This window comes from Hippopotamus amphibius, chromosome 1 (genome assembly GCF_030028045.1).
Source record: "Hippopotamus amphibius kiboko isolate mHipAmp2 chromosome 1, mHipAmp2.hap2, whole genome shotgun sequence".
Lineage (NCBI taxonomy): Eukaryota > Metazoa > Chordata > Mammalia > Artiodactyla > Hippopotamidae > Hippopotamus > Hippopotamus amphibius.
In genome coordinates, this window is record NC_080186.1 from 152,518,461 (window position 1) to 152,542,141 (window position 23,681).

Genomic DNA, 23,681 nt, shown 5'->3' on the forward strand with positions numbered 1-23,681 from the left:
CATCTGGACATCTCTCTTCATGTAGTCTCAGGGCCTCTCCCTGTGTCTCTCTGTGTGTGCTAGTTTGGGCTTCCTCACCCATGGCAGTTTCAGGGCAGTCTATACATAAATGACCTCTGAAGGTTTCAAGAGTTCCAGGAAGCTATAGCCTTTTAGGATCTAGCCTCAAAAGTCACATACTTACAAGCCTCAATGGGAGAAGTGTCAAATTCACATTATAAGAAGGACATGTGGGATGGGAAATATCACTGTGTCGATCTTTGGCCATAGCAGCTGCATGGTATCCCACTCTTTGGGGGGGACCGTCATTTATTTAAGCATTGACAGACATTTATGTTGTTTCCATTCTTTTTAATATTACAAATAGCGCTTTGAACTATTGTAGATATTTTTTCTCTGCCTCTCTTCCCCAATTCCTAGGGGGGGCTTGGGCCTTCTTGATCACTTGCCTCTCAGGGCTGCTGTGTGGCAGGGCAGGAAGTAACTATTCTCAGACTCAAGAAGAGATTCCCTCTTCCTTTTGGCCTTTGGGGGAAATTAGACAGAATTGTCCCAGAAAGGGAAAGAATGGAGAGCCAGTAGTCAGGAGGAAAGGAGATTTCTGAAAGTCTCCCCCATGAGAGATAGGCTTTGCAGGATCTTTCAGTGGCAAGGACCTGGGCCTCTTCCTGCCCTGGAGAGATGGGAGAGTTTGCCACATGAGTGGCCAATGGTGGCTCTGGGAAACTGGAGCCATAGCAAAAATCTCGGAATCCTGGCAAAAAGCAGAACTGTTTCAGGGGCTTTATGAGTTTGGACAGGAGGCACATTTGTGGTATCAGGATGGACCAAATAAAGGTTACAGGGCTTTTCTCTGGCTGGACTGAGTTAGACAGAAGGCTTTCACATGACCCTGGGGTGGGGCAGTGGTCACAGTAACTATTGGGATTGGATATCCTGCCAGCACTGTGGGATGGGGCTTGGAACACAGAAAATTTGATTTGGAGAAAGACAAGAAATGTGACTCTTACCCCTAGAGTGAAGCAGTACAAGTCACCCTTGCTATAACGTTTAGGTACAGAAAGTGATCTGTTATTTGATGATTCATGGAGATCACAAGCCCTGGCACCCCAGATTTGTTCTTTCAGGATTATGAACTAAGTGCTATGGGAAATGGTCATACAAAATGGAACATGATGATCTTTGCACTAAAATATTGACTTCTCAATATTTCTTTACCTAAACTCTTATATTTTTTGGATAGCCGGGACAACATCTTAAAAGATAAGTAGTTGAAGTTGTTCCTTCTGTTTTTGATTAAGAATATAAGAAAATAAGCACGTATACAAAGATTTAACAAATATTCATTAAGAATACCAAAAAGGACTTCCCTGGTAGTGCAGTGGTTAAGAATCTGCCTGCCAATGAAGGGGACTTGGGTTAGATCCCTGGTCAGGGAAGATCCTGCATGCTGCAGAGCAACTAAGCCCATGAGCCACAACTACTGAGCCCACATGCTGCAACTACTGAAGCCCACATATCTAGAGCCCATGCTCCACAATAAGAGAAGCCACTGCAATGAGAAGCCCACGCACCACAACAAAGAGTAGCTGTGCTAGCCACAACTAGAGAAAGTCCATTTGAAGACCCAATGCAGCCAAAAATAATTTAAATAAGTAAATAAATAAAATTTAAAAAAAATAAAAAAGAAATAGAAATGACAATGGAAACAGGGTAAATAGCCAGGCTTTGGAAAAAAAAAAAAAGAATACAAAAGAAAAAAATAGAAGCAGCCTAAATAACCAACAAAAATATTTTAGGTAAATTATGGTACAATCATCCAGAGGAAGTCTATGAGTCCATTAAAAATCACGTGGTAATGGAATATTTAATGGCACAGAAAGCTGTTTACATATATTGTTAAACAAACAAAATACATATTGTACTACCACAGTTTTGTTTTAGAACTTATATTTATATGATTGGGAAAGGAGGATGTATATCAGTGTTTCTCTGGTTGGTAACTGTTATATTCTTTTTGTTTACCTGTATTTTCTCAATTTTCTACAACACAAAGATATATTACTTTATAAAAAGAAAAATAATAAAAATAGTAAAACAGTTATATTTGCATTACTTCTGCTTTCTACCCAATATCACTGCCTCATACTCAGCTTACATTATCATTATTAATGACCACATTCATTGAGAACTAGCCGCAAACCAAGTTCTGTACATATACCGCCTCTAAGCCCCACAACAGTTCTATAAAATAAGTATCATATTATCCACAATTTGCAAATGAGAAAATTGAGACAAGAGATTAAGAAGTTAGCCCGATGTAAAAGTTTGAATTACAGGAAGAGGATTCAAACTCAGTTCACTCTGGTTCGAAAGCCTGAGTATACCCCCCTGCCGATTGCCTTTCTACTCACTACTGTGGTTACAAAGTGTGTATTTAATTAATTTATATGTCTGCGCTGGGTCTTAGTTGCAGCATTCGTTGCTGCATGTGCTGCAGGATCTTTTTAGCTGCAGCATGCGGGATCTTTAGTTGCAGCATATATGTGGGATATAGTTCTTTGACTCGGAATCGAACCCAGGCCCCCTGCACTGGGAGCCTGAAGTCTTAAGTACTGGACCACCCGGGAAGTCCTGCTCCTATCTGTTTTTGAATCACAGATCCCTCTCAGAATCCAGGCTTTAGAAAAATGATGTAAAGGTTAAAATGCACCTAAGGAGAAACTTTTACATGGCTCATCTATCATCCAGGTTAGATCCTCAAAGTAAAACAAAGAGAACTTCACAGACTAGCCGTGGTCCAAAGACAGACTCAACAGGAAACCCAAGTAGCTGAATAAAGACACTAAGTCAACAGGTAGCCGAACAGTTAGGAACTGACATCAACTCTAGGTCAAGGGTGAGAACAAATGAAATACGAAAGAGAGCCAAGTTTAAGTATAAATGAGGGTGGAGCCCAACAAAATGAGGGTGGAGGCCGTTTGAGCAATTCTAAGGGCTAGCTGGTAGGGCCAGAGAAACTCTTCCCTTCTGTGGCTTCACGGAGGACATGGGGTTTGGCAAGCTGGAGGTGAAAGTCCTCCGAGCAGGAAATGGAGGCTAAATCAACGTTTAATGCTGGTGAAATGTCCCAAAGGGGGACTCTCCATGCCCAATGACATGCAAATTACGCAGGCTTGCAGCATTGTTTCTCAGGCCCCCTCTCCCACTCAGCCAATGGGTCTTCCACACCTTCTTGCTTCTATATCCACTCCCTTTTTTCCAGTCTCTCGATCCCAATCCTAGGCCCATTCCTCATTCCTCTGGGAAAATTGCAAATCAACTATACTCCAATAAAAACTATTAAAAAAAAATTTCAACAGCTTCCTTACTGATTGACTAGATACATCTTCCTATTTGTATGCTGATGTTTGAATCCTCTTTGCCTTGTCCTGGGCTTATCTACCTTCACTGACAGGGACTTTGCTATCTTTAAGGTAATGCAGTTAATCTTCAATAGTTATAACTAATAATGATTGAATGACTACTATTAAATTGAACAGTATGAAACTGCTGTCCCTGTAGGACAAAAATAGTCAAAGAGGGGCAGTTTCATATGGTTCAACTTAACATGCACTCGGTGTGTAGCTGTGCACTATACAATATATTATCTCATTTAATCTCCACAACCACCATGTAAAAGAATTCTAATTTTACAGCTAAGCAAAGTGAGGTCCAGGGAAATTGAATAATTTACTCATCACCTCTTAAGCACTATGGGTGTTGCCTTTTTTTTTTATAGCCTCACTGTGAGGCTTGTGTGATTTTTTTTTTTAATTAATTAGTTTTTTGGCTGCGTTGGGTCTTCGTTGCTGCTTGTGGGCTTTTTCTAGTTGCGACATATGGGCTTCTCATTGCAGTGGCTTCTCTTGTTGCGGAGCACAGGCTTTGGGCGCACAGGCTTCAGTAGTTGCAATGTGCAGGCTCAGCAGTTATGGATCTCGGGCTCTAGAGCGCAGGTTCAGTAGTTGTGGTACACGGGCTTAGTTGCTCCCCAGCATTTGCTCCCCAGGGATCGAACCCGTGTCCCCTGCATTGGCAGGCGGATTCTTAACCACTGCACCAGCAGGGAAGTCCTGAGGCTTGTGTGATCTTATCAGGGGTCGAATGCAGGGCCGTGGCAGTGAGAGCACCAAGTCCTAATCAATGGACCAACAGGGAATTCCCAGGTGCTGCCTTCTTATAATAACTTCTGTCTCTGACCTGCTGGCTTGTCTGGCTTTCTGGATCCTCCCTAAACAAGCTGGCACACTCTACCCCTAAGAGCCTTTCATAGCTTCCTCCTAATTGAACATCCTCAATTTCCTCACCATTGCTATTAACAGGAGTGATGAACGGTTGGGGGCCCATGGAGACTTCTTCACCCAACACTGGGATCTGTGGTGGCCACTGATGTGCTAATCGGCCCATTCCCATTCAACCAGGTCCTGAATTTCAGGGTCCTATTCTTTCCAAAAAGGTGCCTCACAAAACACCTTTCCACAAATCTCTCTCCTTTACCCAGTTGATTCCTTGCTGTGTCCTATTTCTTTCCTTTATTCCCCCTCTTTGCCTCCAAACTCAGTTTTAAAATCACCTGTGGACCCAACAGTTCCACTCCTGGGTATATACCCAAAAGAAATGAAAACACATGTCCATACAAAGACTTGTACACGAATGTTCATAACAACCCCAAAGTGAAAACAATCTACATGTCTGTCAACTAATAAATGGGTAAATAAAATGTGGTATATCAATGGATCATTATTCAGCCATTAAAAAGAATGAAATTCTGATACATGCTGCAATATGGATGAATCTTAAAACCATTATGCTAACTAAAAGTAGTCAGACACAAAAAGCCACTTATTGTATACTTCTATTGACATGAAATGTCCAGAATAGGCAAATTCATAGAGAGAGAAAGTAGAGTAGTGGGTACCAGGGGATGAGAAAACAGATTAGCGGTGGCACAACATAACAAATATACCAAAACCCACTGAATTATACACTTTAAAAAGATGAATTTCCCTGGCGGTCCCCTGGTTAGGACTCAGCTTCTACTGCAGGGGGCATAGGTTCCAACCCTGGATGAAGAACTAAGATCCCTCATGCCGTGTAGCACAGCCAAAAAAAAAAAAAAAAAATGATTTTTTATGTAATGTGAATTATATCTCAATTAAAAAAATATTTTAAAATCACCTATGATTTGAGTCACCTACTTTTCAAAGCTTTTCAGTTTCTTATCTATGACATGTAGATCTTGGAGCAGAGATTATGCGAAATAAATACTTCCAGTTATTCTTCTGGGAGAATCCTTTGGCAAGGCTTGTGGTCAAGAGGAGAGAGCCAGCCTTTCCTGGTCAGTCCTGCCTCACTCTCAGCCCATCTGGAGTCATGGAACCAGGAGTGTTACAGATATGTTATTCGACTCTCTTTTTTGTTCTTAGGAAAATCAACAAAGCCTTGAGAGAGGACAGGACTTTTTCAAGGTCATGGAATGAGTCCGTGGCATTGTTAGGCCTACAATCCTGTTTTCTTCTTTCTAATAGAATGTGTTTTACAGTTCTGGACTACAGAAAGTACTCTCTCCTACCCATACTGGTAGTAGCCCCTGCTTCCAATGAAAGAAGCTTCAACTTTCTTCCACTGACATCTGAAAATCAGACTCATTGAACAGGCATGTTAGGAAGTGACCTGCTGCAAATACCAGCTTATCTGTACCTACCAACAATTAGGACGGAAGTTTTTTAGCAGGTTTGAATGTCTCATTCTGGCATATTGAAAACCAAGGTAAAAGCAGATTTCCTGCAAAACAGTTGCTTATGTTACCAGCCGGAACTAAGCCTGATGGGAAAGGACATGGCAAAACAATGTAAGAAGGAATATTTCGGCCAAATTTTGGGCTGGGCTCTTTTGGAGATTTTTAAAAAGGGGTAAAGCCTTACTCCTATCCTCAAAGAGTTTGAGTTTGGTGAGAGTACAAAGGTGTAGAAATAACACAGCCTAGAATGTAGAAACTCCCATTGAAATGGAAGCAAATCTATATTTTGGGGTTCCAAGTAGGAAAAGTCTTACTGGAGCATCAAAGAATCCATGGAGGGAATGGCATTTGGATGGGATGGTAAGGGACAGGCCAAGGGCACAGCAAGAATAAAGAGGCAAAAAGCCAGAGAGGATGAAAAACACTAGGGTGAAGCTTAGAGTATGTGTAGAGAAACTGTGCAAAACAACGTAAGAAGGAATATTGGGGCCAAATTTTGGAGTGCTACTTATGCCAGGTCTAAGAACGATTGCTCAATTTTTGAGGGGTGGGGCAATGGTAACAACAGCCTCATACACTCCAGTGTCGTCCTGGAGAGCAAACATTATTTATCCAAACCCTTAGACAGCTGCAAGCTCTTTGGGCCTGAGATTTCACTTCTAGATGTTTTCACTAAGAAATATGAGTTAAAAAAAAAAAAAAGAAATATAAGTGGTCATTATAGCATTATTTATAATACTAGAAAATTAGAAACAACATAAACATCTAACTGTGGAGCAGTGGTTCTCAATAGGAGTGATTTAATCTCAAGGGACATTTGGAAACGTCTGGGGACATTTTCGATTGCCACAACTTGAGGAGAGGTGCTACTGGCATCTAGTGGGTAGAGCCCAGGGATGCTGCTAACTAAGCATGCTGCAATGGGGACTTCCCTGGTGGTCCACGCTTCCACTACAGAAGCATGGGTTTGATCCCTGGTCGGGGAACTAGATCCAGCATGCCATAACTAAAAGATCCTGCATGCCACAACTAAAAAAAACAAAAACAAACAAACAAAAACCTTGTATGCTGCAACTAAGACCAAGCACAGCCAAATTAACAAATATTAAAAAATATATATATTACAATGTACAGGACAGCTTCTCACGGCAAAGAATTACTGAGCCCAAAATGTCACTATACCAAGGAGAATGTACATATATTCTCCAGGAAAAGATTTTAAAATATACAAAGAATATTGGCAATAGTAATATCTGGGATTATTTTTTATTTCAAATGTTTCCTTTGTGACTTCCTGTATTTTCTAAATTTTAGTCAAGAATATATAGGACTTTGTATTAGTCAGGGTTCTCCAGACAATTGGCTCATGTGGTTGTGGAGGCCAAGAAGTCCCACAGCGTGCTGTCTGCAAGCTGGAGAACCAGGAAAGCTGGTGGTATAATTCAGTCTGAGTCCAAATGGCAAAAGGTTTAAGTTCTGGTCTGAGTCCAAGAACCAGGAGTGCCCATGTCCAAGGGCAGGAGAAGAAGGATGTCCCAGCTCAAGCAGAGGGCCAGTTCACCCTTCCCCCACCTTTTTTGTTCTATCCAGTCTCTTGGTGGGTTGGGGGATGCCCACCTATGTTGGTGAGGGTGAAATTCATTACTTTGTCTACTGACTCAAATGCTAATCTCTTCTGGAAACAACCCTCAATGACAAACCTGGAAGTAACGTTTTACCAGCTATCTGGGTATCCCTTAGCCCAGCTGACACAGAAAATGAACCATCACAAACATAATTTAAAAAACATTACTAAGCATCAAGGATTATGCCAGGCAGCCTTGCAAAGCCTGTCAGATGTCTGCCCTCACTGGAGCTCATAGTACAGAGGGGAAGACACATAATAGACAAGGAAACAAAAAACAAGCAAAATACATTTCAATAGTAATAAAGACAGTAAATGATGATATGACAGGCAGGAATTGGGGAGGGGGTGGCTGGGGTTCCTTGAGATAAAACAACTGCGGGTGAGTAGCATGAGCTGGGACCTTGAGGCTGAAGAGCTGGCGAGCTGGGAAAGTGCGTTCCAGACAGAGGGTTCACGTTAGTTACAGTGGGAGTGTTTGGAAAGGTTGCTGCGTGGTCTACAAGACCAAGGGGTCACCTGTGTACACAGCGCTGAATGGGCACAGTACCCTGGGAATTTATTACACTCTACAATAAAGGAAGTAATCTACTGTCCATTGAAGTTCATTTACATAGTTCAAAGTGCCAGCCATAGTCTATGATCCTGCATTCCACAGTGTTTATAACACAGGCATGCCAGGCTCTCACAGATATAGCCACAGTGACTAAAGTGCATTTCATCCAGAAAGAAAATACTCTTCTCTTCCTGCCCTAGTGGGTTTGGAGAGACACTCCAGTGAGGATTCTGATATTTTGAGATTCACTGGAGCTGATAACATTCAGACTATTGTGTACATTTCTAACTGACAACCCAAGAAGGTGCTATAGCCAGAAAAAGCCCTTTAAATTGCCAAAAGAAAGATCAGGGGGTTGAAGGAAAATAGACTGGAAAGTTACACCTCTATGGAAAGAACAGAAATGAAAATGTTAACTAAAGGTTACCTCTGAGCCGCAGCATTATGGGTGACTTTAACGGTTTTCTTTGTGTATTTTCCACAGTAAACATGTATTCTTCTATTCTGTAAGAGAAGAAAAAACTGTGAAAGGTGTTATTTTTATAAAGGTCCTTCAAATTCTGACATCAGAGAATTGTTGAAATCTAAATCTGGGAGAGACTGTGATGTAGAGATTGTGAAACTGGGGCCCATAATGGACACACAGGTAGCAGGCTGAGTGGTGAGTGTGTAGAGTGAAGCCCTGTATTGGGAAGGCCCTGGGGAAGAGGGTGCAGAAGAGCAGGATGAGGGGCTAGAGGACAGGAGGTGGGTGGGCAGTCCCTCTCAGCTCTAGCCATTCCTGCCACGGAGGAATCAGACACGAAGTTGTTAGACGTTTTGATTCTCCAAGAGAAGCCAAACGAGTCTCCTAAACAGTAAATGAGGTTTCCATGTCAAGTGTTGAAGAAAAACACTATACAGGGCAGAGAAAGCATGTCTATAACTGTATGATGTCTTGTGCTGCCAATTTGCAGCCTCTGTTTCAATGCTATCTTTTACTTGAGCTCAACTCCTGCTCTGTGCAGAATCCTCTTCTCCTATGAGTGGACCAAGGTGAAAAGAGAACTCTCACCTTCTCCCATCTGGGGCCCAGCAGCATCTGGAACACCCTGATCCTCATAATCCTGGGGAAATATTAATGATTTAATCTTCCAAGCTCACTCTTTCTCCTCTGCGGCCGTACCAGTGAGATTCACAGCCAAGACCAGAGAAGTCTAGGTTGGAGCAGAACTCATCCTGACTCAGTTTTCTCACAAAAAAGAGGCCACCCTCAGCCCCCTCCACAGAAATAGACAGTAGAAATCCCAGCCATGGGCGAGGTGACAGCGGAGGAGGTGGAAAAGTTCCTGGACTCGAATGTCGGCTTTGCCAAACAGTACTACAACCTCCGCTATCGGGCCAAGGTCATCTCGGACCTCCTGGGGCCCAGGGAGGCAGCCGTGGACTTCAGCAACTACCACTCGCTAAGCAGTGTGGAGGAGAGTGAAATCATCTTCGACCTCCTGCGGGACTTTCAGGAGAATTTGCAAGCCGAGAAATGCGTCTTCAATGTCATGAAGAAGCTCTGCTTCCTCCTGCAGGCAGACCGCATGAGCCTGTTCATGTACAGGGCCCGAAATGGCATCGCAGAGCTGGCGACCCGGCTCTTCAATGTCCACAAGGATGCTGTCCTCGAGGAGTGCCTGGTGGTACCCGATTCGGAGATCGTGTTCCCCCTGGACATGGGAGTGGTGGGCCATGTCGCACTCTCTAAAAAGACGGTCAACGTCCCCAACACAGAGGAGGTATCCTCTTCCCTATGAGAGGGAGGGAAGGGAGGCATTATTCCATGGGGTTTTGGGGGTGCAAGTGGGATGGGGAGCTGCTGGCCACCAAGACTGGGCTGGTGACAACTTGGTGCTTTTCTTTCTTTACTGTATCGATAATTTTTTTTTTTTTTTTGGCTGCACCTGGTCTTAGTTGAGGCATGTGGGATCTTAGTTGCAGCCTGTGGGATCTTTTATTTTAGTTGTGGCATGCATGTGGGATCTAGTTCCCTGACCAGGGATCAAACCTGGGCCCCCTGCATTGGAAGCATGGAATCTTAATGGCTGGACCACCAGGGAAGTCCTTATTAACAACTTTTTATGTTGAAAAAAATCAAGCTTAGAGGGTTTTAAAATAATACAAAGAACTATATATCTTTCATCCAAATTCACCAACTGTTCACACCTTACCACATTTGCTTTACATCTCCATTTTTTCTGACCTATTTGGGAGTCAAATGCAGACAACATGTCCTTTTAACCCCAGGTTCTTTGCTGTGTATTTCCAGAACAAGGACATTTCTTACATATCCAAAGCACAATGATCAAATTCAGGAAATGTGACACTGATACAACACTATTATCTAGTGAACAGTCCATGTTCAGTTTTTGCCAATCGTATCAATGATGCCCATATGGCACTGTCTCTTTAGCCTCCTCCAGTCTGAAACAGTTTCTCGATTTATCTTTGTTTTCCATGACACTGATGTTTTTGAAGGGTGTGGGCCAACTATTCTGCAGAAATGTCCCTCCATTTGGGCTTGTCTAATGTGTCTTCATGTTTACATTCGGGCCATACATTTCTGACAGGAATATCACAGAGGTGATGTTCTGTTTTTCTTCATGCTTTGCATCCGGAGACACAGGATGGCAGTCTGTCTCATTGCAGAAATGTTAAATTGACCACTTGGTTAGGTACTCGGTTCTGTCTTCTAAGAGCCCAGTGTTCTGCAGGATTCTCCTGGCAGCTCTGACAAAAACTTTGATCACCTAGAGCAAATCACATAATGCAGTTCTCCCCATAGCCCTCTGCCAAGGTCAACTCCTACTTATCCTTCAGATCTCAGCTTACAGTTCACTTCCTCAGGGAGACCCTCCCAAATCCCTCTGTTAGTTTCCTTCCTAAAATCATCTATCACAATAAGCCCTGGAGGCCAGGGACCATGCCAGCCTTATTCTTCACTTTATCCCAGGACCCAGCAAATGTCTGGCACAAAGCAGATGCTCAGTAAACACGTGGCAAAAAGACTCACAATCAAGTAATTATGCAATAATTCCTTTAGCATCTGTCTCACCTGAATGTTTGCCCCATGATGGCAGGGCCCATGTGGGTCTCATTTACTTCTGCAAGCAGGAGCCTGTGTTCAGTCATTCCCAAGATCCAGCCTGGACATTTTGTGACTTTATGTTCACTTTACTTCTGACCTTGTTTCAGATTAAGGGTCTTCAGGTTAAAAGGAAGGGAGAGAGGGGGCTTCAGGGACCATCTCATCCAGCTGACTTATTTAATAGATGAGAAGCCTGGAGTCAGAAGATCTTGAGGGGGGGCTTGCCCAAAGTCAGTAAGGAGTTAGAGCAGAGGCAGGATTTCACATCCACAGATGCAGGAATTCAAATGAGTCATCTTTTTGACTGGGGTTCCTAGGCAAGATAAGGAGCACAGACTTGGGCCTTAGTGGGAAATGGTTTTCTCTGAAGCACACTGGGCTAGATCTCCCATGGGGTTCATCTCTCCTTGGCCATCCAGGGGTACAGTAATTTTTCTGTACCCAAGGGGCTTCCCTGAGGACTCATCCAACTGGATTAGAGTTTGTTCTCCCTTCAACTCTCTCTTGACTTTAACTGTAGCCAACATGGGTTGTCACAGTCTTACACTGTAACTGATTATCTCTGTTTTACAGACAATGAAATGGCCATCTGGTAAAGTTAAATAATTTACTCAGTCACACAGATAGAAAGTGGCAGAGCAGGGATTTGAATTCGGGCACTCAGGCTGGTGCCCGTGCCCTCCACTGCTCTGCTGTTCTAGACCTCCTCCTTATTCACAAAACGAGGGCATTAAATTAAGTGCAGTTTACAAAAGTTCATTTCAAATCACATGGCAGAAAGCTAGGATGATAAGCTTTGAGGTCAGATCTGTGTGCGAATCACGACTCAGTCACTTTCTAATAACATGGCCTTGGCAAATTGTTCAGCCTGTTTGGGCTCACTTCCTAATTTATAAAATGGAGGGAGATATCTAGTTTCTCGAAGTGCTGTTATAGGATCAGATGAGAGAATTATTTCTCATCTAGCAAAGTTCTTGGCACATAGTAATGGCTCTTACTGGCAGCTCCTCCTCCCTTTAATATTATTACTGTTTTGTTGTTGTTAAAGATCTATTTATTCTAAGGGATGAATGCTGGACCAGGTCTGTGTGGGATTTGGAGAAGGATCCAGTCCTGCTCTTCTGGAGCTTTCATTTGAGATTCTATTTGAGGGGAAAAGAGAACAGAAGTGCTGAAAGCTTCTACGGACCCCAGTGTTGAGGCACTGAGGATTGAGGAAGGTTCTCTGATTCTAAAATATCTCTGAGGGTTTGCTGAGCCCCTGTGCGAAGGGACAGCCTGCTGTCTCCTGTTCAGCCCCAAAGTTCACTCTGGAAGTGATAGCTATGAAGCTTTTCTGGGAAAGCTCTCCAGCCAGGCAGCCTCCTTGGTGGCTGCCTCAGGCCTGGTGGGAAATCAGTCCAGGTCAGCAAGCCTGTGTCCTCCACATGTACATATGTTCCTCCTTGAGATATCGTACTCTATTTGGGCCTTTGGACAAAAGGTGGCTCTGGGCTGTCCCTGAACCACCACCAAGTGATAAGCTTAGCCTTCAGTGCCCACCCCCCTCCAACCAAAACCTGAGAAGTGGTTATAGTTACTGCATTTTAAAAACGTGAAACCGTGAACGGGCTTTCCCAGGGTTGTAATGTGGCTCTCATGCTCTAGCACATTCCTACTTATCCTTGGGCCCTCCTCAGGGAGACTTGGCATTAGGGCTGCCAGATAAAATATAAGATTCCCGGTTAAATTTGAATTTTAGTTAAACAAAGAATACCATTTTTTGGCCAAGCTGCGCAACATGTGGGATATCTTAAATCCCTGGTTCAGGGATCAAATCTGTGCCCCCTGCAATGCAAGCGTGGAGTCTTTACCCCTGGACCGCCAGGGAAGCCCCCAAAGAGTACTATTTTAGTATGTGTTTTGTGCCGTCTCAAACTGTCGATAATCAGTGTTATGGTTGGATCAGCCCTTGTGGTTCTTAGGATGAATGCAAGATACCCTTCAGCACTAGCCATCAGGAAACTTTGAAAAAATAAAGGTTTATTTCTTACCAGACTCGGAAATTACATAGCACCCCTGGGGCCACACAGGGAGGTCTCAGGTAGAGCAGGGTCTGGCCTAGGGCTTTTATGGGGGTCAAGGCTGGGGGCCTAGGCTTTCACAGGCTCTCTCTTTGTTACTGAATTTAAAATATAAGAGTGGAAATTCAAATCATGGTGAAAAAAAAAATAGAAAACAAAAAGTGGCCCCAAATGATCAGTTATCAAAATCAACCAAGATCTTCAGAACAAAGGAGCTTCAGTGGGAGGAGCTGGCCTGGCTCTTCATCTAGTGTGTGGCTGACAATGCGTTTATTTGAGATAGCCAGATAGCCATCTTTGAGGTGGATGTCTCAGCGATCAAAGCTTAAGTTAGGTACTCACATTACAAAAATGAAAACAAACAAAAAAACTAAAAAGTGTCAAGCTCACACTATGCTATACCCTATGCAATATTTACTATACACTTACACTAAAAAATTATTTACCTGAAATTCAAATTTAATTAGTCATCCTATATTTATCTGCTAAATCTGGCAATCCCACATGCCATTAGATATTTGTTTGTGTACTTATTCTTTTTTAAAAAAATATTTTATTTATTTTTGGGTGCATCAGGTCTTAGCTGCGGCACACAGGATCTTTGTGGGGGCACACGGGCTTCTCTTTAGTTGTGGCACAGGCTCAATAGTTGCAGTACATGGGCTTCTCTCCAGTTGCAGCACATGGGCTCTGTAGTTGTGGCATGTGGGCTCTCTAGTTGTGGCTCTCATGCTCAGTGGTTCCGGTGCTTGGGTTTAGCTGCCCCTGAGGCAAGTGGGATCATAGTTCCCTGACCAGGGATCAAACCCCATCCCCTGCATTGGAAGGTGGATTCTGAACCACTGTACCACCAGGGAAGTCCTTCTGTGTTAATTCTTTACCCTTTCTCCTTAGGAAAGCCCAAAAGGCCTGTCTGTTCCTGTGCATCTTATTTGCCACTGGTCCCCAGACCTAGTCCAGTGCCTGGGACACAGTGGGTACTCATCACAGTTTATTGAGTGAATGAATAAATGACAGCCCCTTCCCAGTGGGCTGTGATACTGTAATTTATAAAAAGGCATATTTATTTGGTTTTTGTCCTGGTTCCTGACACAGAACTGACCTTGTAATTTCCTGAGTGACAGCGCCATCTGACACAGAGCTCCGAAATCCCTTGGACTTTCCTGGGTGGTAGGTGGTGCTTTGCTCTAATGACTCTGGCTGGGGGTCCTGGATGGGGGCTGGTCACCAGAAAGATCAAGCCATGATTAGATACTTTGAACTTTTAGCCTATCCCCCATTCTCTTAAGAGGGGGGAGGGGCTGGAAATGGAGTTAATAATCTCTCATGGCTTTGTGATGAAATGTGACATAAAAATCCATAAAAGTATAGGGTTCAGAGAGCTTCTGGGTTGGTGAACACATGCATGGGCCAGGGGGGTGGCGCACACCCCAACTCCAGGGGGACGGAAGCTCCTGCATGCGGGACCCTTCTGGATCTCACCTTATGTATCTCTGACAGTTCATCTGTACCCTTATTATATAATAAACCTGTAAATGTAAACACGTCCCTGAGTTCTATGGGCTGTTCTAGCAAGGTATCGAACCCAAGGAGGAACCTTGATTTATAGACAGTCAGGCAGAAGTCTAGATGGCAACCTGTGACTTGTGATCGGCATCTGAAGTGAAAGCAGTCTTCTGGGACTGAACCCTTTGACTTGTAGGTTCTGATTCTCCAGGTAAACAGTGTCAGACCTGAAGTGAATTTCTGGATACCCAACTAGTGTCAAAGAACTGGTCGGTGTGGAAAAAAACACCTACGTATCCAGTGTGAGAAGTGTTGTGAGTGTGGCAGTAGTGTGAGAGTAAAGGAAAACAGTGAGTTTTTCCTAGACACTGACAAATCCCATTTTTGAAGACTGGACCTGAAAGCACTGCTATTTCCAGAAACTTTTACATCTGTTGTCCTGCTCTCTTCCCTCCCTCTGACACCCAGAACCCATCATGCCAGGCCAGAAAGAAACTTCAAGGAGGACCTGGTCCAACACTTTGATTTTACCAAAAGGAAAACTGAGCCTCAGAGTGGTTTAAACTATGGAGAGTGTACTGACTGGCTTCATGAAGTCACTCAGAGAACATGTCCCTCGCTCCTGGGGCCCCAGGATCCCACCCATCCTGTGGGGGCCTCCTTCCCATTATGGTTTGAAGTGTGAGTTCATATTTTATGTGATATCTCCATGGTACGGTGATAACCCACTGAGGACAACCTCACTTTTCTTACTGGTCTTGGTATATCCAGTGCCAAGTGCTCAGTAAATATAAGTGAATGAATGCATCAATCCATCAATGAATCAATCAATGTATCAGTGAATAAATTAATGAATGAATGCAGTGGCTGGGCCACTTACTAGCAGGAGAACTGTCTATAAAACAGGGAAGGAGAGAGTTCTACGTGACAGGGCAGATGTGAGAGTTAATGAATTGTTTGGCTCTGGGCCTAGTGCAGCATTATGATTCAATAAGTAGATCTCATCATGGGATGCAAGGAGCTTGGCACTGTGCATGTTTGAAAAGAGGAACTGGGGTTTCCAGGAATGAGAGGCAGTCTTGCATTACATTGGAATAAAATCTAAGCTCTTTACAGTGGCCTCTGAGGCCCGGTCAGATGAGGCCTCCGCCATCTCTCTGACTTCCATACCCTCCAATCTCCCTCACTACACTAGTCTTCTTCCTGTTTTTCAGATGGGTTAACTCATTGCCCCCCACCCCCACTTTACATTCTCTGTGCTCTCTGTTTGGAATGCACTTCACCTGCCTGGCTCCCCCGAGCCTTCGGCTCTCCACTTACCTCTTAGAGAAGCCTCCTTACCTGTCATGACTGACCAAAGCAGCTTCAACCTGCCACCCCTTCCATCACTTTCTATAGCATCATCCAGTTTCTCTCCTTCAAAGCAGCTGTTTACTTGTTTTTTGTCTGCCCACCCCATATGAATGGAAGCTTCACTTGGGAAAGACATGCACCCCTCTTGTTCACTGCCTGACCCAAGGGTCTAGAACAGCACCTAGCATACATTAGAAGGCACTCTGTTAATGCTAACTGAATGAATGAACGACTTTGGACTTTCCCGAGCTTGACTTCTGATTCCTGGGCTTTAAAATAAACAGTGTGAGCTAAATGGCTTCTAAGGCCCGTCCACCTCTGATAAGCTGAGGTCCTCTGACACAGTTGTTTAGAACACTGTATATGCTGAAAATGTAAGGATGACAGTTTTATGCAGGCACCAGTCAATTGGCAGCTGTACTATTTGTAAGAAAGTTCCAAGGCTGAGAACTCACTGGGAGAGAAGGTACTGGTGGATTTAGTAATATCTGTTTCAGATGAGGGTAAGGCCTAAGGATTGCTTTCCTTTACAGAGGTGAATATGACACAAGACTGAACTGACTTCATGAAATGAATCTGAGCATGCCCCACTCAGGCCTATGTTTAGGGATTCACCAGTGTGCTTAGAAAGTGACGTGGAAAACTCTTCTGGCTAATGCCTCTTTAGAGATTTTGCTTAATCCTCCAATGCTAATTCAAGGAGAGCACTACAGTCTTCTCTTAATTCCTTTACCCTTCACCTGGTTTGAGACAGCTTCATTGACAACAGTGCCTGTTTATTTAATCCCACTCCAACTGGAAGAAATCCATAGATGCAGAGCACCACACTCTGAACTTCTGCATTGTGGGAAAAGATTTCACACACCCAGCTCTAGCCAAGTTCTGTGAATTGGCTCTGTGAAATACATTTCCCTTCTCAGAACAGCACAAACTGTACAGGTCGGGGCTGTCTTCTGTCCTAAGCAATGCTAACCATTGGGAAACCTCACAGTGCTACCAGGAAACAGAAAGGTGGATTCTTTTGGATTGAAGACAACAATTCAGGCTCTGTCTCCCCTTTCTGACCATCCAGACTGACCCACCCTGTACTGGCCTCCAAGTTTGCCTTCAGGGTGGGGTGTGGGGGTGTATGCTCCTCCATACCCCCACTGCTTTGAGCCAACCCTTATGTCCTGCGTTACTATTATTTTTTTAATATTTATTTATTTACTTATTTGGCTTTGTCAGGTCTTAGCTGCAGCACACGGGCTCTTTGTTGCTGTGCGTGGGCTTCTCTCTAGCTGCGGCATGCAGGCTTGGTTGCCCCACTGCATGTGGGATCTTAGTTCTCCAACCAGGGATCGAATCTGCGTCCCCTTCATTGGAAGGTGGATTCTAAACCACTGGACCACCAGGGAAGTCCCCTGTATTACTATTATTGATTTATCTGTGTGCTGGCCTGAATCTTAGTCTTCCCTGTATCCCCAGTGCTTAGTCTAAGGTCTGACACATAGTGGGACTTCCATTAAGATTTGTGGAATGGGGGGACTTCCCTGGTGGTCCAGTGGTTAAGAATCCGCTTTCCAATGCAGGGGACGCAGGTTCGATGCCTGGTCAGGGAACTAAGATCCCACATGTCTCGGGGCAACTAAGCCTGTGTGCCACAACTACTGAGCCCACATGCTCTGGAGCCCACATGCCACAACTAGAGAGAAACCCACATGCCGCAACGAAGAGCCCACATGCTACAACTAAGACCCGACACAGCCAAAAATAAATAAACAAATATTAAAAAAAAAAAATTATGTGGAATGGGGATATCCATTGGACTGGCTGTGTGGTGCTAGAACTGCATTGCAAAAAAGGCTGAAAGTAACAAATTCTTTGGTTCAATGACCTCGACCCAGGACTACCCTTATTCAGACTTCCCTGAAAGGCAGCAGAGCTGAGGACAGGTTCTGGAATCTCACACACACACAAGTAATAAGTAACATTAATCTCCTTGAGCTTCAGATTCCCCGTCTGTAAGATGGATTACTAATGGTCCCAACTCATAGGTCATTGGGAGGAATAAAGTAAGCTGATGCAGCAAAGCGCCACACACAACACCTGCTAGCAACTGTGATTATTATACTCACTAAGGTCTTTTCTCACTCAAGTTTCTATTTTGGGCTAAACCGTCATCACCTCAAGAGAGCCTTCTTGAAACCTTCTCCTCAGACAAAGTCAACCCTCCACTCCCATCCTCGGGCCCCTATACTGCTGTGCTCACATCTCCTCCATAGCCCTTAGTACGTTGAATTTCAGACTCTCTTCTACTGGATTTTGGAGACTTCCAGGGCAGAGATCATCTCTAATTGCCTTGGCCCTACTGGAGCGGAGGAGATGGAGATGTCTTCATTCTTCTGACAACAAGAGAATGCTGAGCCCCCTTACCCCACCCCTAGCATGGGTCCCTGGGGCTCTGCGTCGTTTTACTGTCTTTGCTCTTCACCAGCCCACTCATGCTTGTCTCTGTCTTCCTCCAGGATGAGCATTTCTGTGACTTCGTGGACACCCTCACAGAGTACCAGACGAAGAACATCTTGGCTACCCCCATCATGAACGGGAAGGACGTGGTGGCCATAATCATGGCTGTGAATAAAGTGGAGGGGCCCCACTTCACTGAGAGAGATGAAGAGGTAAGGAAATTTAGAAATTTAGAAATTGCTGGGGTGGCCATGCTAGCACATTCTCTCAGCTCACAAATCCTCTGACTCTTGCTATTTGGCCTGGCCTCAGTTTCCCCACCTGTAAGACAAAGAAGTCAGTAGTCCAATGCTCTGTGAGGGAGGCAGGGTGGGATAATCATTAAGATGTTGGACTTTGGAGCCAAGAACATAGGGTTAATTGTTCTGGCTCTGATATCTGTTTGACTTGGCATGTTATGTAATTTCTCTGAACCTCAGTGTTCTTATTTGTAAAAGGGGGATGAGTTTCCAGGATCTCTCATATAGAGTATCTATAGTGTCTCCTGAGGTGGTTGGGATGATCAAGTAAGATAACCTACATAAATGACCTCACAGAGCCTGCAGACGCAATAAATAGTTACAATTTTCCATGAATATATATCTATTAAGATTGACATTCTACATTCTGTGAGTTTTAGCCTCTTATCATGCAACATTTTATGAGTCAGCCTTCCACGATCCATCTGCTCAGACTGTCCCAGATGAAGCTTTGAAAATGTTCAGACTTATTTGCTGATGGTAGAAGCAGCCAGACGAGGAATTTCTCCTTCTCATCTGTTTCCCTTCATGCTGTTTGATTTTCAGATTCTTCTCAAGTACCTCAGTTTTGCAAATATCATCATGAAGGTGTTCCACCTGAGTTACCTGCACAACTGTGAGACTCGGCGTGGCCAGGTAAAGAGCTTGTGTCAAGGGAATGGAATGGATGTGTCTTTTTACTGAAGCACTGATGTGCAATGATAATAAAAGTGCCTGGGAACCATCATACAGTCTCTGTTCAGCATCCCTGGAGTTCATGAGGTAGTGGGTGTTTGTAAAGCTGTATCCCGGAGTGATTGCATGCACAAGCTTTCATGTCAGGCAGCTTGGACTTGAATCCCTGCTGAGTCATTTACTAGCTCTAAGACTCTGAGCAAATTACTTAACCTCTCTGAGCTTCAGTCTCCCCATTTGAACAATGGGGATCATTATGGGATAATGTACGTAGGGCACTTGTGCTCAGCCAAAGTTTATTATTATCACTCTTATTAACAACTTAGGAGATAAAAGAAATGGAAGGAGTTGGACCCAACAGAAGCTGCCCAGTTATTCACCTCTCTGAACCTCAGTTTCTCCATCTATAAAAAGGGGACAATTTTTCCACCTCTTGGTTATTGTGAGCTGCTGCTCTGTGCCTCAGAAACATTGACTGTGTTTTTGTATTTCTTCAGATACTACTGTGGTCTGGGAGCAAAGTCTTTGAAGAGCTTACGGACATTGAGAGGCAGTTCCACAAAGCCCTGTACACAGTGCGAGCCTTCCTCAACTGTGACAGATACTCCGTGGGGCTCTTAGATATGACCAAGCAGAAGGTGAGGAGACTTCAGGAGCAGACATTTCCAAGAACAGGTTAAATAGGTACACAATTCAAATACGTACAATGTGAATTATGTCACGAATTCCTTTGCTCAGGGAAGAGGCTGGGAGGATGTGGATGGTTGTGAAAAGATTTTCACGGGTCTTTTACACTGAAGAGAGGAGTACCAGCCTCTAAAGCAGAAAAGTTATTCTAGGGCACAGGGGAAGAAAGATAACTTGTATCTTCCCTAGTCTGTTGGAAAAAAATGAGTATGTGAGAAAAAGGCGTGATGAGGTGGTAAAGGTAGATGATAAAGAAGTTTCCAAGTAGGGTGAAAGTCCAGAAAGAAGAAAGTTGCCAACTTCGGGAATTCTCAGAAAATGCACTCAAAGGTGGGCAGAAAGCTTTCTTATGGTGTGTGGAGCCCAGGGCTCATCCAGGCAATTGAAGTGGACGCATATGCTTAGATCCGGTCCCTCAGAATGCTCTAGGGCCATGCTGGCTAAGGCGGCAGAGGCTCAAACGACCCCCAGGCATGTTCTTAAACTAGCTTTTCCCAAACCGACACTACTATATATAAAATAATCAACAAGGACTTATGTATAGCACAGGGGAAATTACTCAATATTCTGTAACAATCTATACGGGAAAAGAATCTGAAAAAGAGTGGATATATGTATACATATAACTGAATCACTTAGCTGTAAACCTGAAACTAACACACTATAAATCAACTATACTCCAATAGAAAATAAAAATTAAATTACAAAAAAAAAAAAAATAGAAAATCTGACTAGACGTATAACAAAGAGATCAAATTAGTAATTTAAAAAAACTTTCTACAGAGAAAAGCCCACAACCAGATATTTTCACTGATGAATTCCACCAAATGTTTAAAGAAAAACTAATGCCAATGCTTCACAAACTCTTTAAAAAATAGAAGATGGAACATTTCCCTACTCATTCTATGAGGCCAGTATTACCCTGATACCAAAGATATCACAAGAAAAAACCCTACAGACCAAAAACCCTACAGAATACAGATGCAAAAAATCTTCAACAAAATACTAGCAAACCATGTATAAAAATTGTGGTCACATATAAATACCATGGTCGGACTTCCCTGGTGGCGCAGCGGTTATCTGCCTGCCAATGCAGAGGGCATGGTTTCAATCCCTGGGCCAGGAAGATCCCATATGCCGAGGAGCACCTAAGCCTGTGCACCACAACTGCTGAGCCTGTGCTCTACAGCAAGCCACAACTACTGAGCCTGTGCGGCCGGAGCCCGTGCTCTGCAGCAAGAGAAGCCGCCTCAATGAGAAGCCCACGTACTGCAACTAGAGAAAAGCCCCCATGCAGCAATGAAGACCCAACTCAGCCAAGATAAATGAATAAAAGAAAAAAAGAAAAACCATGGTCGACTGATTTTCAACAAGGGTGCCAAGACCATTCAAAAGGGAAAGAATAGTCCTTTTAACAAACAGTGCTGGAACAACTGGATATCTACATGCAAAAGAATGAATTTGGGGCCCCACTTAACATCATATACAAAAATTAACTCAAAATGCACCATAGACCTTAATCCATAAAAACTCTTAAAACAAAACATAAATAGAAACTTTGTGGTCTTGGATTAGGTAACAGTTTCTTGGATATGCCACCAAAAGCACAAGTAACCAAAGGAAAAACAGATAAATTGGGCTTCATCAAAACTTAAAACAGTCGTGCTTAAAAGGACACTAATGAAGAAAGTGAAAACACTATCCATAGGAGAAAATATTTGCAAATCATATGTCTGATAAAGGTCTAATATGTAAAATAGAAAAAGAACTCTTAAAATTAAGAGTATGGGATTAACAAACTATCATACATAAAAAAGATAAGCAACAAGGATTTACTGTATAGCACAGGGATCTATACTCAATATCTTGTAATAACCCGTAATGGAAAAAAATATGTATATATTACAATCACTTTGCTGTACACCTGAAACTAAACAAAATTATAAATCAACTATACTTCAATTTTTTTTAAAGTTTGATGTTTTGCTCATGAAGAAAAAAAAAACCCTCCAACTCAACAATAAAGATAACCCAATTAAAAAAATAAAATAAAATAAAAATTGCCAGACTACACGATAGTCTGCCTTTTTTTACGTAATGATCTGTGAATATAATTCCATATCAGTACATGTTGATTTTTTAAATAAGATAACATACATACACATAACATACACACAGAAAAGAGCACTAATTACAGGAGAACAGTTCGATGAACTACCACTGAGTGAAAATCCCCATGTAACCACCCCCAAGATTAAGAAATAGAACATTACTGGTCCCTCAAAAGCCCCTTTCTTACCCCTTTCCAGTGACTCCCACCCCTTCCTCCCTAAAGGTAACCACTATGACCTTTAAAGCCATGTTAATTTTGCCTATTTTTGAAGTTCATATAAATGTAATCATACAAATACATACTCTTTTGTGTCTGGCTTCTTTTGATCAACATTTGGGTTGTAAGATTCATTCTTATTGCTCCTCATAACGTTAGTTCATTAATTTTCATTCTTGTAGAATGTTCCATTATGTGAATAATCCAAGTATTTATTTATTCTACTGTTGACGGACATTTGTGTTTTCAGGTTTGGGCTTTTAAGAATTTTGCTATTATGAACACTCTAGTACATATTTTTGGGTACACATTTGTACCCATTTCTGTTAGGTGTTAACTTGGGAGTAGAATTTCTGGGTAATAGGTTTTTTTCCAAATTGAAGTATAGTGGATGTACAATATTATATGTTATAGGTGTACAACTAGTGATTCACAATTGTTAAAGGTAATAATTACCTTTAATATCACTCCTCTGGGTAATAGTTTTAATAGATTTTGCCCATCTGACTTTCAAAATGATTGTACCAGTTTATCCTCCCACCGGCCATGTAGGAGGGTGTCCTCACTAATACTTGGTGTTGCCATCTTACTAATTTAGCCGTTTTGGTGGGTGTGTAGTGTTATCTCTTTGGGTGTTAACGTGTGTCCCCTAATGACCAGGAAGCTTTATGTTTATTGTCCATTTGGATATCTTTTGTGAAGTGCCTGTTCAAGTCTTTTCCGCATTTTTTTTAATTCTATTGTATGTTTTTATCTTACTGATTTATCAGAGTTCTTTACCAATCCTGGATATAGGCCCTCTGGTGAAAGTGACATTGCAAATATCTTCTCCCACACTGTGCCCTGTTTTGATAAATGGAAGTTTTGAATTATAATGTAGTCCGATTTATCAATCTTTCCCTATATGATTATTGGTCTTTATGCCCTATTTAAGAAATCTCTCCTGGTCCCAAGGTGATAAAGATATTCACCTATGTTAACTTCTAAAAGCCTTATTGTTTGAACTTTCACATATAGCTCTACAATCCACCTGACATTTTAAAAATGTATAGGGTGAAATAGGGTCAATATGAATTTTTCCTATATAGATATCTAATTGACCCAGCACTTGAAAAGACCATCCTTCTCCCCCACTGTTCTATCGAAAAGACCATCTTCGAGCTTCCTAGGTGGCGCAGTGGTTGGGAATCCGCCTGCCAATGTAGAGGACATGAGTTCAATCCCTGCTCCAGGAAGATCCCACA

The 23,681-nt window shown here is 42.9% G+C and overlaps 1 protein-coding gene across 1 annotated transcript in view; it reads left to right on the plus strand.

The window, feature by feature from the left end:
• Nucleotides 1-9,254: 9,254 nt before the first annotated feature.
• PDE6A (phosphodiesterase 6A) overlaps nucleotides 9,255-23,681 on the plus strand; it is a 73,355-nt gene continuing 58,928 nt past the window's right edge. The window contains exons 1-4 of the mRNA XM_057731266.1: nucleotides 9,255-9,728; nucleotides 18,507-18,659; nucleotides 19,293-19,382; nucleotides 19,919-20,059. Coding sequence (XP_057587249.1) covers nucleotides 9,255-9,728; nucleotides 18,507-18,659; nucleotides 19,293-19,382; nucleotides 19,919-20,059 — 858 coding nt within the window. The remainder of the gene's footprint in view (nucleotides 9,729-18,506; nucleotides 18,660-19,292; nucleotides 19,383-19,918; nucleotides 20,060-23,681) is intronic.